This window comes from Octodon degus, unplaced genomic scaffold (genome assembly GCF_000260255.1).
Source record: "Octodon degus isolate 3935 unplaced genomic scaffold, OctDeg1.0 scaffold00320, whole genome shotgun sequence".
Taxonomy (NCBI): domain Eukaryota; kingdom Metazoa; phylum Chordata; class Mammalia; order Rodentia; family Octodontidae; genus Octodon; species Octodon degus.
Window position 1 is genome coordinate 362,368 of NW_004524896.1, and position 16,429 is coordinate 378,796.

Sequence of the window (16,429 nt, forward strand, 5' to 3'; positions counted from 1 at the left end):
TTTTTTTTTTCTTCATGGAACCGGGGATTGAACTCAGACCCTTGTGCTTGCCAGGGAAGCGCTTATCCTACTGAGCCATCTCCCTCCATTTTTTAAATTTTGAGACAGGGTCTCATTAAATTGCTAAATTGCCCAGTCTGGCCTGAACTTGAGATACCCCTGCCTCAGCCTCCCAGAGTGCGAGGATGGCAGGCCCAGGCCAGCATGCCCAACTAGGCAGTGGCTCCTGTAAAGCCCAGATGGAAGGACCCCTGGCAGGGGCCTTAGGCTTTAGGGGATGCCCTTGGCCCCTGGGAAGAGAAGGGGAAGCTGAGGAGGAGCCAGGGCTGGACCAGTTCTCCCTCATCCACTGAGGACTCTGAGTGGGTGAATCCACTTGGGAGAATCCACTCTTTGCGTAGGAATCCTTTGTTCCTAAACCCTCCCCACTCCACCGCATCTGCAGAGGTGGCCTCAGGTGGCCAAGAGAAACCTTGTTGCTAGGGAATCTTTCCCCTTAGCAACCTGGGGAAGGGCCAAGACCCAGGGGTCTCACTGAGCCCCATTGTGAGGGACCGTTGCCCCAGCAACCAGGAGACCTGGAGGAGGCCAGGAGCCTTAGGCTGAGCCCTGTGAGTGAGGCCAAGGCCACAGCAGCATGGGTCTGGCAGCGCCAGGTGGGCTGTGATGGAAGCCCAGGTGGTAAAGGTGCCTGGGACTACTGCTGCCTGGCCCACTAAGCCTGAGCACACCTGGAGAGCGGGAGTGGCACGCCAGGGCTGTCTGTTCACTTCCTTTGGTTTCCCCATAGCTTCCAAGGGTGTGGCATTAAGGAAAGGAACCTAGAGCAGGGCTGGGCTGGCACCTGGTACCTAGACCACCCAATCCCAGCAGCCACAGAGTTCTGGGAGTTGGCATTCCAGTCCCAGGAGCTTGCAGGCTTTACTAGTCTGGGGGTGAGGACCGGGAGCCCCAGATCTGAGGGGGGAGATTGGGCCCACGCCCCCGGGTCTGAGGGAGGAGGCTGGGCCTGGACCCCAGGCCTGCGGGTGAGGGTCAGTGCCAGCCCTATTTCCCAAGCAGGCTGACTCCTGGTCATACCCTCATCTCTTGTAAACATCCTGGTAGATGCTGAGCTGGCCCTGGGCTACCTCCGTCAGAGATGACACTAGTCCGAGGGGGCCTGCCAGGGGGCGCAGCGTGGGGGTCAGAGGGTTGTGGGGCTGAGGGCAGCCAGCTGCTGACCGTTTCCTGTGTCAACACCATCTGGACCCACTTCTCAATTCCCGGGATTCCTTTGGGATCAAGGAAGGAGGGGGGTGGGGCTCCCAAGTACTGTGGCTTGGGACTGGGGGGGCCACCGTCACGGCCCTCACCGCTAATGACAGGTTTGCAGCGCCTCTGCGGCTGGCCTGCCTCGTCACCCCCGAGAGGCCAGACAGGACCCCCCAGGGACAGACAGACGGACACACACGGCCTGGGACTTGCTGACACACACCCGGCCAGCACAACCTCAGCAGGGGCCAGCCTCTGCAGCAGGGACCCCCGAGCGGCACCCCCATTGGACAGGGCACCTCTCCAAGTCCCAGAGAGATCTGAGGGTGAGGGGGTGCTGCCTGTCACCAGGCTGGGCTCCCGGGAGCCCACACAGTCTTGCACCGGTCTTTTCCCAGGGCCTGGGATGTCCTCCTTCCATAGTCATTTCTTGGGATTCCTCCACTCTGCCACTGCCCCTTAGTGTCTTAGTCTCTGTCTCTGTCTCACAAGAAGTGATCCACCCTCCCACCCAGGCTTGGGGAGTACTGAGGAGTTCCCAACCCTCGAGGTCCTCCTGCAGCCACAGTGAAAGGAAGTCTGAGCCCACCATGGGGACCAAAGCAGGGCCAAAAGTGGTCCCCAGATCTGACCCAAACTGGTGACCCACCTCTCACAGGAACTACCCAACCAAAGTGTAGAAGCCCCCCAGTTCTCGGCCTCCTCCAAATGATGGTTTGGGGTCTGCACCTCGGTTTCTGAAGAGGACCATGGGCTGAATTCCAGGGGTCCAAAGAGGGGGCTGGGCCAGACATATGGTGGGGGCCATCAGAGTGGGATGTGGGGGCAGGCTTGTGGGTCCCCTAGTGGAAGAAGCTGACATTCCTTGATCCCTGGTGCTGCTTTGGGCTGGCCCCTGGCCCAGTCCCCCATCCCCTCAGGCCAGGCCATCCCCAAGCTGGTGGCCTGAGTCACCTTGGCTGGCCCTGCCGGTCTGGGGGGGGCTACGTCAGTTCTCCCCTCACTGACGCAGCCTGGGGCCCCCCACACTGACTCAGCCGGAAACAGGCCCCCTGAGGGGTGGGGACCCAGTGGTCAGAGGCCTGGGTCCCAGCAGAGTGAGGGTTGGGGAGGCTCCTGGGGGCCCAAAGGGGCAGCCGGCCCACAGAGGGAAGAGCTCTTACCTGAGGCGATGAGGTCATCTCCCGCCAGGGGGGGCTGTGACCTCACCTCCCTGGGGACAGGAGCCTCAGGCTGCCCCAGTGTGCAGTGTGATGGCCGCAGGGAGGGGGAGCCCTCTGCCCACACAGGCGCAGAAAGGGGCCCCACCTGGGGTTTGTGGAGACCTTTGGAACCCCCTCCCCATGCTAATCCCCCAGTTCTCTCTGCCAACTCCTCCTGGAATGGGCTCTTGGGATTGCTGTCCCTGGGTCCCTCCCTCCCTGGGCTTGCACCCCTCTCTTGCTGGTCTCTGTCTCTACCCATTTTCCCCAAGGTTGTTAATAAAGGACTGCGGTGGTGCCCATGCACAGCCTGATTGTGCTCCTAGACAGACTCGCTAGCCTCACTGCCGTGTTTGGGGCAAAGGTTGTCTTCACTATCATTTCAGAGGTGGGGAAACTGAGGCATGAAGGGGCAGCCTCAGGTGCCCAGTGCCATCTCTGGGGACTGTCTTGATCATTCCCTCCCTCCTCCTGTGGTGCTGGGTCTCGAGCCCAAGGCCTTGACTCAGCCTGAGCTTTATCCCCAACCATTCTTCACTTCTCATAGCGGCCCAGTCACTAATTCCCCAGGATGGGTTCAAACTCCAGATGCTCCTGCTTCAGCCTCCCAGAGTACGGGGATGGTAGGTGTGCACCAGCTACGGAGTGTCTCGGAACGTCTTTCTCTGAGTCTCTGATGTCTGTCTCAGTCATCTTCCACCTTCACGTCTCTGCCTTCTGCACCCCACTGTTCAGTGTCGGCCACCGGCCCCCAGTGTCCCCATCTAGTGTGGGTGTCCCCTTCCGGGCTCTGTCAGCCTAGCCGGCTCCGGGTGGTGCAGTGCTGCAGCTGCAGCTGCGTCCTCTGGGCCTCAGTGTCCCTGCGCCGCCTCCACACGGGCCTCTGGGTCTCTCCGAGGACTCGGATATCCTCACCTTCCTATGATCCTGACTCTCAGGACCTGTGCTCCCTGGGGCCGCCGCACGTGCGTTCCCCAGCACCCACCCCCTGTCCGTCGCGGCGGCCAGACCCCCACCCAGCGCCAGCCCGGTCGGCTGCGCGTCTGCCCCTGCGGTGGAGGTGGAGGGAGGGGACGCCGATGACCTCACCAGCCCCTCTCCGACCACCCCCCCTTCACTTTTCAACTTTTCCAACTTTTCCTTCCGTGCCCTCCTCTGAGCAAGTGAGTCCTGCAAGCCGGCTGGTCTGAATGGAAAAGGCAGGAGGGAGGGTGAGTCAGGATGTGTCAGGCCGCCCTCCCGGCCGCCTGCCCCCCGCCCGCCCGCCCCGGCCCCCTATATAACCCCCCAGGCGGCCGCTCTGCCTCACTGTGCCTGCCGCTCGCACGCACATGCCTCCCCTCCCCACGCGGCGGCCCAGCTGACCCCGGGGCTACGGGGTCCCCGGCAGGCAGCGGACAGGGAAGGGTTAAAGGCCCCCAGCTCCCTGCCCCTGCCCTGGGGAACCCCTGCCTGTGGGGACATGAACTGTAAGTGGGTCCCAGTGCCTGGGTGGAGGACGGTGCAGCAGGCGGGGAGGGAAGGGCTGGAGCGGGCACAGGGGCCAGGCACGGGGCGGAGGGTTGGGGAACCCTGCGGAGGGTGGTGCCCGGAGAAACTGGAGCAGAGACGGGCCTGGGACCCGGCAGATGCGGGGCGAGGCCAGGGACTGGGGACTGATGCTGCGGAGCCCGGGGTCGGAGGGCGCCGAGAGTCCTAGACACCCGGGCAGCCAGAGGCAGGGGAGAGAAACTGAGGCCGGGAGCCCCAAAAGGAGGGCGAGCCCGGGAGCGCCTGTGCAGGACGGGACGACAGGCACTGACTGGACGGGACAGCAGACGGCCAGGCGGGCGATGCGGGGCGCGTGCGGGCCGGGGGGCGGGCCGGGGGCGTGTAGGGGGAAAGCGCGCGGGTGGGGCCGCTGATTGGCTGGCGGGCGCAGTGGGCGGGGCGGGCCGCGGCCCTAGGTGTGGACCCCGCCCCCGGGGGCTGCGGGGACCCCGTGGCCCAGCGGGGTCCGCGTGTCTGGGGCCTGGCAGCCAGGCTCTGCCCCCGCGCCCAGCCCGCGGGGCTCTGGGTCGGAGGGGGCAGGTCCTGGCCTGCGCTCCCCCCGCCGCCCCGCCCCGGGGCCCAGATTCCGGCGTCCGGGGGCGGACGGGAGACGCCCGGCCAGTCTGCCCGCCCCGGGCCCGTCTGCGCCGGCGGGCGGGGCGCCTGCAGGGAGGGAGGGAGACCAGCGACCTGCCCTGGGCGCGCCCGAGACGTCGCGCCCCTCCCTCGCCCCGGGGTTCAGCCTGAGCTCTGGGTGTCCTTCTGCTGCCCTAGGTGTTTGTCCCCTGGTCCTGGTGGTGCTGAGCCTTTGGCCCGAGCGAGCCGCTGCCCGGGGGCCTCCTCCTGGTCCCTCTCGAGCATCTCCAGATCCGCGGGCGGAGCTGGAGGGCGCGTTCCTCCTGACCCGCTCCCTCTTGGTGGACACGCGGCAGCTGGCCGCACAGCTGGTAGGGTGCTGGGGCCAGGTTGTAGTGGCATGGATGAGTCCCAGAGGTCTGCATTTCGGCCAGCTGGAGGGCAGAGTCCAGGGGGTCGCTGGGGCTGAGGTGGAGTTGAGGCCCGGCCTCAAAATTCTTTCTCTCCAGAGAGACAAGTTCCCCGTGGACGGGGACCACAGCCTGGACTCCCTGCCCACGCTGGCCATGAGTGCGGGCGCACTGGGAGCCCTGCAGGTATGGGCTGGGGTATTCCTCGTGTGCAAGTTGGTGGAGGAGGGCAGCTGGGCAGCTAGCTCTGACGAGGCTCCCATGACATCGCACCCTGCCTGCAGCTGCCTGGCATGCTCACACGGCTGCGGGCTGACCTGCTGTCCTACCTGCGGCATGTGCAGTGGCTGCGCCGGACAGGCGGCCCTCCGCTGAGGACCCTGGAGCCTGAGCTGGGCGTCCTGCAGGCCCGACTGGACCGGCTCCTGCGCCGGCTGCAGCTCCTGGTACGCCGCCTGGCTCCTAGACCATCCCAGTCCAGCCCCACACCCTGTCGCTCTGAGAGCCTGTCACCTGAGACCTTGAACCCTGGGCCCCAGCATTCCAGACTCATTCTGGAGACACAGACCCCTGCCCTGAGACCCCAATCCTGAGATGTCCAAGACTATAGTCATGGTCGTGTGTCCCTGAGACTACCAGGCCAAAGCTCCACATCCTGCCTGAAACTACAGACTTTGTACAGAGACCTGAGGTCCCTGTCCTGAAGCCCCGATCGTCAGCATCCAGATCCTCACCCTAAGACTTGGAGGCTGTGGGCCTCAAACACAAGGAGAAGCTCACACTCCCTTGAGGCTCCGTCCCAAGCAGCAGGAACCTGACCCCACCATCCTAGAGACCCCTCTGTCCACAATACTAGCCCTCCAGAACCTACACCTCAGGTCTCAGACCTGCACCCCAGGCCTCAGAGCCCCGCCCTGCTGCCTAGTCTGCCTTCCAAGACAGGCTGGAGCCTCTGATGGTCTTGCGGCCCACCCCTGCTACCGCTAACCTTTGTCTCTTCTGACAGATGTCCGGCCTGGCCCTACCCCAGGTTCCTCCAGAACCACCAACACCGCCCTTGGCACCCCCTGCCTCAGCCTGGGGAGGCATCCGGGCGGCCCATGCTGTCCTAGGGGGGCTGCACCTCACTCTGGACTGGGCTGTGCGGGGGCTGCTGCTGCTGAAGACCCGGCTGTGACCTGCTGCCACCGCTGTCCTTGGAAGCCATGTCTTATTTATTTATTTATTTCAGTCCCAGGGTGCGACGGCCAGGGGACGCCCCTCACTGTGCCCCTAGTTAGACAGACCTGGGTGAGGGGCACCTGTGCCTTATTTATACATATTTATTTAAGGCCTGGGGTCCTGAGGGGGGGTGGGGCCCCGATTCTGAGAGGGGCCTTTCCATTGCTCCTCCAGTCTGGGCCTCGGCAGGAGCACACATTATTTATTAAGCAACTACTTTGCAATGTTAGGGTGGGGAGGGAGGGGAAAAGGAAGCCTGGGTTTGGGTACAGGATCGTGAGGACTGGCACCTGTGCTCCACAAGCCCTGAGCAGTCTCTGAGGCTGAGAGAGAGCCACCCCTGACCTGGCACCTCACCGTGGAAGGTTTGGGAAGGTCACCCTGCCACTGATGGTGCCTGCAGGGAAAGCCTGAGCTGAAGCCCGCTGGTTCTGGCACTGTTCCTGACAGCAAACGAGAAAGAACCGAGGGTCCAGCGGTGGGGTGGCTCGCTGCTGCAGAACCCCCCATCCACGGCTCACCTGGCCACAGGATGTGGGAGGAGGGAGAGAAGACAGGCCAGCCCTGCACACTGTCCCAGTGTGACAAATAGGCTGCATGGCTGCCAGGACGCTGTTGTCCTTCTGTGTAGATGGATTTTTAAATCCCAGAGGGAAAGACGCCCGGATGCTGGCGATAGCTGGCTGAGGGCTCAGGTGGGAGGAGGGCTGGAGCAACTTCTATTGTTTGCACTTGTATCTTCCAGACTTTCTACCGTGACTGTATTCTGCATGACCTATTTAAAAATGACAATAAGGCCGGGTGTGGTGGCATGGGCCTGTAATCCCGCACTCAGGAGGCTGAGGCGGGAGGATCACTGTGATCACAGGATCTCAGCCTGGGCTACGAAGTGAGTGCAAGCCAGCCTGAACTGTATAGTGAGACCCTGTCTCAAAAAGAAAAAGCAAACAAAAACCCCCACCAAAACCCAAAAATAAACACTATTTTTAGAATGATGGAATGTTGTCCTTCTTCCACCTTCCCCTCAAAAAAGCCTTCAGAAAGAAATAAGGGAGGGGCCGGGGAGATGGCTCAGTAGGATAAGCGCTTGACTGGCAAATGCAAGGATCTGAGTTCAATCCCCAGTTCCGCCAAAAAAAAAGAAAGAAAGAAAGAAATAAGGGAGACCGCTGGGTGTGGTAGGACACACCTGCAATCCTTGCATTCAGGAGGCTGAGACAGGAGGATCTCCACATGTTTGGAGCCAGGCTGGGCTACACAGACTCACTCAAACAAAACTAAACTAGACAAAGACCATTAATTGAGACCCTGCTCTATGCCACACTCGGGTCAGGAGATTTGAAAGTCCAAGAAGTTCCTTGGGTCCTCAAATATGCCCCTTTTTTAGAGGGGGGGTACTGGAAATCAAACTCAGGCACTGAGCTAAATCCCCAACCCCCTGTGCCCACTGTACAGGCAAGGGAAACTGGTATCCGGAAGGTAGGTCTCTGTTCTGCTGACCACAGTGAGGGACAGATAGAATCATATTTTTTCCCCATAATTTTATTGAGAAATAAATAGCAATGAGACAGTTTCAAATCAAATTGGTAGGACAGTTTCAATAATTAACACATTGCATACATTCTTCCTAGTGGTTATTTGCTATACAAGATGCAGACATGATATCCTATTTACAAACACTATTAGAACAACATAAAAATGGAACGCTTCACGAATTCGCGTGACATCCTTGCGCAGGGGCCATGCTAATCTCTGTATCATTCCAATTTTAGTACATGTGCTGCCGAAGCGAGCACTAGAATCGTACTTTTTTTTCTACTTTTGTGTTTTGGGGGGCTGGTGGCCAGGGCCTTAGACTTGCTAAGCAAGCACTCAACACTGAACTGCAGCCCCAGCCCTTTATTCTTTGTGGTACTGGGAACTGAACCCATGGTGCCTCATCTGCGAGGCAGGTGCCCTCCCACTGAAATACAGCCAGTGTCATTTGTGTTCATTACTTTGAGACAGAGTCTTATGAAATTGGCTAGCCTGGCCTTGAATTTGCAACCCTCCTGCCTCTGCCTCCTGAGAGGCTGGGACTGCGAGTAGGTGTGTGCCACTGCACCTGGCAGAACTGTGATTCTGCGCTTGGTGGGCCTTGTTTGAAAACTGGTGTCCCTTTTGTCACAGCTTGGTGTTCAGGGACAGCTGACACAGGTGTCCACATACTAGCAATGAGGCAACCGAGGCTGGGCACGGGTTTGAGTCCTATCCCAGGCTCAGAGAAGAGTTGGTGGCAGAGCTGACACTGACTCAGCCCTTTGGGTAATGGTCTACTTTCAGTAATGTAGAAGGTGCACCGTGCTGTCCGAGGTTGGCCTGGGTTCTGAGTCCTCCCTGCTGGCTCTCTGGAGGAAGCCCTGCGTGTCAGCTGAGGTCACAAAGCCCCCTGGGGCTCCTCCCCAGCCCCTGCTGTCCACCCCAAGACCATGGCCACAGCCCATGTCCCCTGGCCCTAGGGAAGGTGAGCTCCAGGGGCCGAGGCCAGCAACAGGGTGGGGTGGGAGTAGGACCTCGAGGTGGCACACGCCTGATAGGGATCCATCCCACACCCACAGCTGCAGTTTCATGAAGTGGTTTTGGAACACCCGGCCAGCCCGGCCACTTCGGGCCCCCCAGAAGTGGGTCCCCATTCTGGGCAAGCTGCAGAAGACCCTCCAGAAGGGTGAACACCTGCCCCTGCGTCCAATGCCCATGTTCGAGAGTAACTTCGTGCAGGTCCCTACACGCCTGCACCGTGGGGTCCTGTGGGCAGAGGGACATGGGGTGGCAGGGCAGGAGGGGCTGGAGGGTGGCCCAAAGCAGCTCGAGCCGGGTCCTGCAGGCAGCTGGAGACGGGGTCCCAGCCCCGGTCCTCCCCCATCCCAGGTGACGGATATCGGCAGCCCCGTGTTCCTGCACCACAGAGCTAACCGGGTGACCATGGGTGTGGCTGCCTCCCTGCCCAGCCTGATGCTGCCAGACCTCCTGCTCATGGCATGCCCCCAGGCCAGGAGTGGCTCCCACCTCGAGCTGACCAGGTGCCCATCTGCCCCCCCCCGCGCGCCACGCCGCTGCCCGCCTCAGGTTCTAGCCCCCTGTGTGCTCTAGGATTGTCCCGCTGGACTGCGCCCGCCTCTATGTGCACGACGTGTCCGCTCGGCGCCTGAAGCTGCGGCTGGTCACTGGCCGTTGCTACTACCTGGACCTAGATGCTCCAGAACCCGAGGTGGCCTTCCTGTTCGACTGCTGGGTGCGCCTTGCACACCTACTGCAGGAGCCGGCTGCTGCCCGGTACCCCCGGCCCGTGAGCCCACCTGGCCGTGACGTGCCCCTGGCCACAGCGCCTGCCTCCACCTGGTGCCTGCAGGTGGGCCCCCAGGGATGGGGCAGGAACGGGACGGCCGCTGGCTGTGTAGGTGATGGGCATGAGAAAGCTGGGCAGTGGCTCTTCTGAGTGCTCCTCCCTGTCCACAGGACCTGACCCACAGCAGCCGCACAGGTGAGCAGGTCTATGCCCACTGGGCCCTCTCCAGGTCAGGGTCCTCCCTCCGGGCATGGGCAGAGCTCCAACATGTGGGTTCCCTCCTGTTCCCCTCTGATGCGACCCTCATGGCCTCCTATCTCCGTCCCCCACTCACCCTCTCCTCTTGCTAGCCACCGTGGTGGAGCTCCCATTTCCTCAGAGGCTGACGGTGCAGAAGCCGAGGAAGGCCAAGGTGAGGAAGGCAGGTGAGATGCTGGGGCAGCTGGGGTGGACGCTGCTGCCTTGCCTGACTGCCCCGCCCCAATGTCGGCCTCCAGCGCAGGTTCACCTCCCGGGCCGTGGGCGACTCTGTGCCTCTCATCTGGCCGCAGCAGGAGTGTGCTGACCTGAGGAAGAAATCCATGGAAAAGAGGTGTTGGGGCTCTTGTTGCTGGTGGGGTGGGAGGCAGACGGGGCCCTGATGCCACCATGTCCCACTGTGCCGTTCCTATAGATCCACCCCCCGTGTCGACCATGACAGATGTGCCATCCAAGCCCATGATCCTGGTGAGAGCAGCCCCTTCCCTGCCACCATGTGTGGACCGAATGGGCTCTGGCCCCGGCCCCGTATAGGGACTCAGGCCGCACTCTCCCCACCAGGGAAGGCCAGCATCACCATCCGCACCATCTTCAGCGTCATCTCCAGCACCATCCAGCAGGCCAGCTGCACCCCAGAGCTGGGCGGGTTTGGGTCTGTAGGAAAGGGCCAGGTTCTGCCCTGGCCCTGACCCCGTACCCCTCTCCATGACCAGGCCTGCACACCTGATTCTGAGGAGGTTGAGGGCCGGGAGGGTCTGATTGCAACCCCTTCCCGCTGTGTCTCCCGGGACAGCCGCAACCTTTCCCCGCTGGGGTCCTGTGATTCCCTGGGGATGCTACTATGGCAGCAAGACATCGAGGACTTCGTGATCCCGGAATCCAGCGCTCTGTCCTCCTCCTGCTCAGTCGCTGCTTCACCCTCTCCTGCCCTGCTCCTCTTTCCACCCTGTCCCTCTCTCCCCACCCCCCAGGACAAGGCCAGACACATGCATCGGTGGCTGGGTCAGCAGCCACCACACTCCCAGAAGACCCAGTCTCGTGCTGACCCACAGAGGGGGTCACCAGTCACCAGGCAGCAGCCGCAGAGGATATCAGCTGTCCCAGCCCCATCCCGGAAGCCCCTGGCTGTGTCTGCTGGTCCCCAAAAGTCCCTGGCTGCCCCCTGCCCATCCCAGAAAGCCACAGCTGTGCTCTCCCCACACCACAGGCCACTGCCTCAGACATGGACAGGCCCACCTGCAGGCACAGGTCCCCAGAAGGCCATGTGTCCCCCTGCCCCAGAGAAGGAGCCTCTGCCCCTGCCACGCTCGTCCCAGCAGATGCCTGCCCCACATCCCTGTGCCCAGGCAGCACCTAGTCACCCTGTCTTGAGGGAAAAGTGCCCAGCCCAGCTCTACACAGTGCTGGCAGGACCTCGTGGAGCAGATGTGATGGAGAAAAGCAAGTCTGAGGGGACACGGGTGGCCGGGGTTTTGGTTGGCACCCAGGAAATGAATGTGACAGAGATAAGAACCCAGAAGGCGTCCCTGGACCTGCCCTGCACCACCACCACCAAGTCCCAGGAGGTGCTGCTCAGCCAAACCCAGGTCACCCTGGGGGAGTCGCGGGGCCAGGCAAAGTCAGAGGACACGGCCCATAGGAGGACAGGGGCAGGGTCTCTGGGCCTGGCTGGTGTGAAGCCCAGGTGCGGGGAGCAGCAGCAGAAGTCGGTGAGGACCCAGCAGGTGGCCCTCAGGGCTCCTGAGCGGGAGTGCAGCAGGGCCTTCTCTGTGGAGGGGCTCATGATGGCCAAGCTGATGATCATGGCCAACTCTAGAGAGCAGTGCTGGGGGCCACCCCAGGCTCCCCTGTCCTCCTGGCTCTTGGCGACTTCCCAGGCAGCAGCTGTGTCAGTGGATGATCCAGTCTCGTTGCCCTTGAACCCCAGCCAACTGTCCTTGCTGGAGCGGACACAAGTGGTTGTCAGGGGGCAGCCAGAGTCCTGCCCCTGGGGAAAGGAGAAAACACAGCGACAAACACAAGGGGACCCAATTCGGGGCTCAAGGGGGCCTTCCCAAGGGCCCCTCATCTCTGTGCCTGGCTCTGACAGCCCGATGGTGACTGCGGACCCCCTGGTTCCCATCCCTCTGCCTGCCTCACTGTGGGAGGACTTGCCACAGCCCCCCCTCCCGCCAGCCTCCAGTTTGGGGGCCAAAGCCCCGGCCAGGGTGCCCCAACAGCTCTCAAGGGCCCCCCAAGGGCCCTCAAGGGTCCCCAGGCAGCATCCTGCAGCCAAGACAGTGTCATCCTCAGAAGGAGTCCTGCCAACACTCTTGGAAATTCAGAGTATGAGGGACACGGCCACCAAGGCACAGATGACAAAAGGGGACCTGGAATTTCTTCACCCTTTGGCCAGGTGTGTGAAGCCAGGGGCTTGAGTCTACTGTCAGCTGTTATTTATTTTATTTTATTTTTTAATATACTTGGTACAGGGTCTCACCACGCAGGTTGGACTCATAGTGAGCCCCCGTTTTCAGGTTCCTCAGTGCTGGGATTACAGGCGTGTGCCACCACTCCTGGACTCGGTGGCCGGTTCAGCGCGCCTGGGGGTGGGGCTGGCATGGCATGTGAAGCAAAGCCTGGTCCCTGTGCCTGCCTAAGCAGGTGTTTAGCCTGTTGAGCTATCCTGCTGGTCCTCAGTGGTGTTATGTATTTGAGGACGAAGAGGAGCAGCATTTAACTTCGTTTACTCTCTCTTCCTCTGTCCCTGTCTCTCTCTCACCTCTGGAGGGTTGGACACTTTCAGTATTTTTTTTTTTTTTTTTTTCAGAACGGGATTGAACTCAGGCCCTTGCACTTGCCAGGGAAGTGCTTATTCCACTGAGCCATCTCCCTGGCCCCAAAGAATGTTTTTTTTTTGGCATCAGTTTCTCTTGTGGTTGACCCTGTGGGAGGAATTGTTGCTGACAACACAGACCCCACAGCACAGGCTCTGGAGTGGGCAGTACAGTCCTGCTGGTGCCTACTGGGTAGGGACTGGCCTTGCAGTGGTCACCTGCAGAGCACAGTATGTGTCCTACACTAGCACAGGCAGAGGAGCTGAAAGAGGCCAGTTGTGTTTGGGTGACAGCCCAGCCTGGGGCTGGCGGGCCGCAGGCCTCAGACACTGGGGAGAATGTGCCAATAGGGCGCTTGAGCTGGGGCAAGGGTGGCGCTGGTAGTGCTGAGTCTCGGGCAGGTGGGCAGATGATGGGCGGAGGACCCTGGGCTCCCTGGCTCCTCTGAGAGGCGAGCCATCACATGCATGGCCCTACGGACGAGGCTGCTGGTGTCCACGCAGGTCCGAGACACCCAGGGGATGCAGTGAGTGGAGGAGGTCTCAGAGCGATCTGGAACTCCCCTTTTGCACTTCTGGGTTCTAAGCCGCTGGGGAAGATGCTGGGTGGCAGCTAGGTAGAGGCATCTGGAGTTCAGGGGACATGTCTGGGGACTTCAGGTATATCAAAGGGGACCCTACTCCGAGAGAAGAGGTCAGCAGTGAGTGGAGAGGATGGGGCCAGCCACAGCTCTTGGGAGAGGGAACAGAGGCCTCCTAGCTGTTGTGGGTGGGCAGGGGGACATTAGCAGCACATGGCTGGCCAGGACCTGTGGGTTTATCTGCTGGGAGGCGACATGTGGGGGAGAGAGGAAGGCCTGACTAGGACAGGCTCCTGAGAGCAGGTGAGTGGGCAGTGGTGAGCTTTAGGGACAACATGCTGGAAAAAGAAGCCCCATTGCCAGGTGGCTGGGAGCCCCCACTCCTGTCCACTGTCACCCAGAAGAGGGACATTGTCCAGACACAGTGATTGGCATTTCCAGGGGCAGGAGGTGAGGTGGTGTTGGGCAGGGAGTGAACTGGGGGTGTGAAAGGACAGTGGCACCTGCTCACCGCGGGGCACCCTGACCCCTTCTGGTTTCTCGCCCTGCAGCCTGCTGCATTCCCAGTACTTTCAGTAGCGTGTCACGCGGTCTGCACCTCGATGCCCAGCTGTGGAGCAGCCCTGCCGGTCCAGGTACCCCTGAGGTCCGGGGACCTGCCTGAGGCCTTCCTGGAGGGGCCAAGACTCCCCACCTTTTCCTCCCACAGGTCCTGTGGAGCTATGTACCCTTCCTCATAGTGGTGGCAAGGCTGGTGACAGACCAAGCTCAAGGACAGATCAGAGCTGTCTGTACATTTATGTATGGGGGACGGGGAATTAAAGACCTGAGTCTGGGACTCAGTGCCGGAAAGCCTCGGTGCCTGCGTGCCACCCCGGACCTGGGCCAAGACCAGGAGGAGGGGGTGGAGGGCCTGGGGCTTGGATGGGGTGGGGTCGGCGTTAGTGGTTCAGCGGCGCCCATTGGCCGGGGCTCTGGGCTCCCAGCCAATCGGGGACGAGGGTCATGCTTTCCCTGGGAGGCGGGGACCCCAGACTCAACAGCCAGGCCACCCCGAACGCAAAGCAGCTCATCTGAGACTCGAGGACTTCAGCCTGGTGAGGGCAGGGCGGGGCCCAGGGACGGCCCCCGGGGTGCGGGGAGGGGACGCCCCAGCCCACGAGCCCCTCCCGCCCGCAGGACTGCTGCCTCTGCGGATGTTGAGTGTCGAAGCCCAGAAGCCCCCCAAGGGGAAATGGACCACGCCGCCTTTCGATCCCCGCTTCCCCAACCAGAACCAAACCCGTAACTGTTACCAGAACTTCCTGGGTGAGACCCGGGGCACAGGGCGAGGGTCGCGAGGCGAAAAGCCGTGCATCTAAGACTTCGGACCGTTGGGGGATGCTGTGGGGCGGGGCCGGGGGAGGGGGCGGGGCCGGCACGGGAGGGGTGGACCGAGTCCTAGAGGGACGGGCTGTAGTGTTAATGAAGGGCGGGATCGAGGGAGCAGGTGGAGCCTTTTCTGGGTGGGCGTGGCTTCTATAGCTCCGCCCCTTCTTGGCAGACTACCACCGCTGTGTCAAGGCGATGAACCGCCGTGGCAAGAGCACGCAGCCTTGCGAATACTATTTCCGCGTGTACCACTCGCTGTGCCCCATCAGCTGGGTGAGCGGGCACGGGCCTGGGCGCGCCAGCCAAGGCTGAGGGCGAGGGCTGAGGCTGAGCCACACCCCCTCCTCTTCTGCCTCCCCAGGTGCAGCGATGGAACCAGCAGATCCAGGACGGGACATTTGCAGGCAAAATCTGACCGCCTAACGCGGTGCCCCCGAGAAAGCAGACCCATGATCTCCCTCTCCTCGGTCCTGGAGACCTTGTCGGGTCTCTAGGCGTAAATAAAGCCATGCAGTTGCCTGTGCGTCTGGATACCACGCCGGTGATTCACCGGGCGGGCGCGGCAGGTCCTGTGCGTCTGCCCCGCGGCGCTCTGATAACGGGGAGGGGGACTACCGAGCCCGGGCACTCACAGCAATAAGTTGGGCACTTACCAGGCAGCTGAGGACCCACCACCTGCCACGGGGCTGGCGGTCCTGCCCCGCACCTGCTTGATTTCCTCCTGCCCCCCGTCACCTGGCCTTCCATCCAGGCTCTGACACTTGGCTCTGCTCTTTGACACTTTGGTTCCCCATGCTCACCTCCCCCAGAGATGGATCAGGACAATCCACTGGAGTGTGGAACAAGAAGTAAACCAAGATAGCCTGGAGTCCCCGTATCAGGAAAAGGGAGAGCTGGGGAGATGGCTCAGTAGAATAAGCGCTTGCCTGGCAAGTGCGAAGAAAAGAAAAAAAGAAAGGAATAGAAAAAGGAAAAGGGAGCAGGAGGAAGGTCTTGTTGCACACCTGCTCTGTGATGACCTTCCCACCACGGCCCATGGTGCCCACCAACCCAGCCAGGACAGTGCAAGTGGGCCGCCCCAGGGAGGGCTCCACCTCCAAAAGCCAGTCTCTCAGATCTGACTCTGAACTGAGCAGAAAGGCAGTGGGTGGAGGGCACAGATATAAAGGGGGACAACTTGTGGCCACTCAGTATGTGCAGAACTTGTTTACAGAAAGAGCTGGGGGCACTCAGAACATCTGCACCCTATTCTAGTCCCCCTCTGATGCTGGGCCCTGAGCGACTGGGGGGCTGGGGGTGACTCCATCAACTAGGCCTGCAGCCCCAGGAGGTATCTGGTTACTTGTGCTCAGTATAGAGGCCAGAGAGCACCCAAAGGGGAAACGGGGTCTGGGGCTTCCTGGGGAGGGGGACCCCTCTGCGCTCATCTGAGAGCAGCACTCCTGCCTGGCACACCTTAGCATGGCTGGCGGTCGCTCTCCCATTTAGGTCCCTTCCGTCCCTGCCCAGGGCCACGGTGGCTGGCAGTCCCCCTATTCCTCCCGTTTCCTGTTCTGCCCAGGGTAATCCCCATCTTCCAGGCAGTCACTTCCTTTCTCTGGACCTAGGCTACCTGGTAAGCTTGCGGTGCCAGGCCTGGACTCCACAGAGACGTCCCCCAGGTCCCACCAGCCACCAGCACCAATGTCAACCCCTGGAGCCTCCCTGTCATACCCGGAGGTCAAGGCAGGAAACACACAGTCATGAGGTAACACGCAGGGCAGGCCCTTCCCCAGGCAGCCTGTCCACAAGTGAGTCTTGGTCATGCTGGGGGCTGTCCTGTCCTGTTTTCATTAGGGAGACCTGAAGCCCCCTCCTTCATTTTTGTCTTTTTTTTTTTTTTTTTT

General features: G+C 61.3%; 3 protein-coding genes and 1 non-coding gene across 4 annotated transcripts; 3 read left to right on the forward strand and 1 right to left on the reverse strand.

The window, feature by feature from the left end:
• The first annotated feature begins 3,789 nt into the window (after window positions 1-3,789).
• On the forward strand, window positions 3,790-6,208 carry Il11 (interleukin 11). The gene is made up of 5 exons (XM_004647679.2): window positions 3,790-3,925; window positions 4,761-4,933; window positions 5,072-5,158; window positions 5,257-5,418; window positions 5,979-6,208. Exons 1-5 carry the CDS (start codon window positions 3,919-3,921, stop codon window positions 6,147-6,149), a joined length of 600 nt encoding a protein of 199 aa, XP_004647736.1. The 5' UTR covers window positions 3,790-3,918; the 3' UTR covers window positions 6,150-6,208.
• A 1,677-nt stretch (window positions 6,209-7,885) lies between these two features.
• LOC111814458 lies at window positions 7,886-7,989 on the reverse strand. Its single transcript, XR_002819441.1, has one exon. It is a non-coding gene; the product is annotated as a U6 spliceosomal RNA (small nuclear RNA).
• A 777-nt stretch (window positions 7,990-8,766) lies between these two features.
• On the forward strand, window positions 8,767-13,945 carry Fam71e2 (family with sequence similarity 71 member E2). The gene is made up of 12 exons (XM_023707977.1): window positions 8,767-8,950; window positions 9,101-9,252; window positions 9,323-9,581; window positions 9,689-9,713; window positions 9,869-9,930; window positions 10,016-10,110; window positions 10,192-10,244; window positions 10,338-10,396; window positions 10,490-10,702; window positions 10,748-12,171; window positions 13,724-13,807; window positions 13,882-13,945. The coding sequence occupies exons 1-11, from the start codon at window positions 8,801-8,803 to the stop codon at window positions 13,749-13,751; spliced, it is 2,520 nt and encodes an 839-aa protein (XP_023563745.1). The 5' UTR covers window positions 8,767-8,800; the 3' UTR covers window positions 13,752-13,807; window positions 13,882-13,945.
• Window positions 13,946-14,201: 256 nt separating this feature from the next.
• On the forward strand, window positions 14,202-15,058 carry LOC101585188 (cytochrome c oxidase subunit 6B2). Its single transcript, XM_004647680.2, has 4 exons — window positions 14,202-14,269; window positions 14,352-14,480; window positions 14,716-14,816; window positions 14,905-15,058. The coding sequence occupies exons 2-4, from the start codon at window positions 14,369-14,371 to the stop codon at window positions 14,956-14,958; spliced, it is 267 nt and encodes an 88-aa protein (XP_004647737.1). The 5' UTR covers window positions 14,202-14,269; window positions 14,352-14,368; the 3' UTR covers window positions 14,959-15,058.
• Window positions 15,059-16,429: the final 1,371 nt, after the last annotated feature.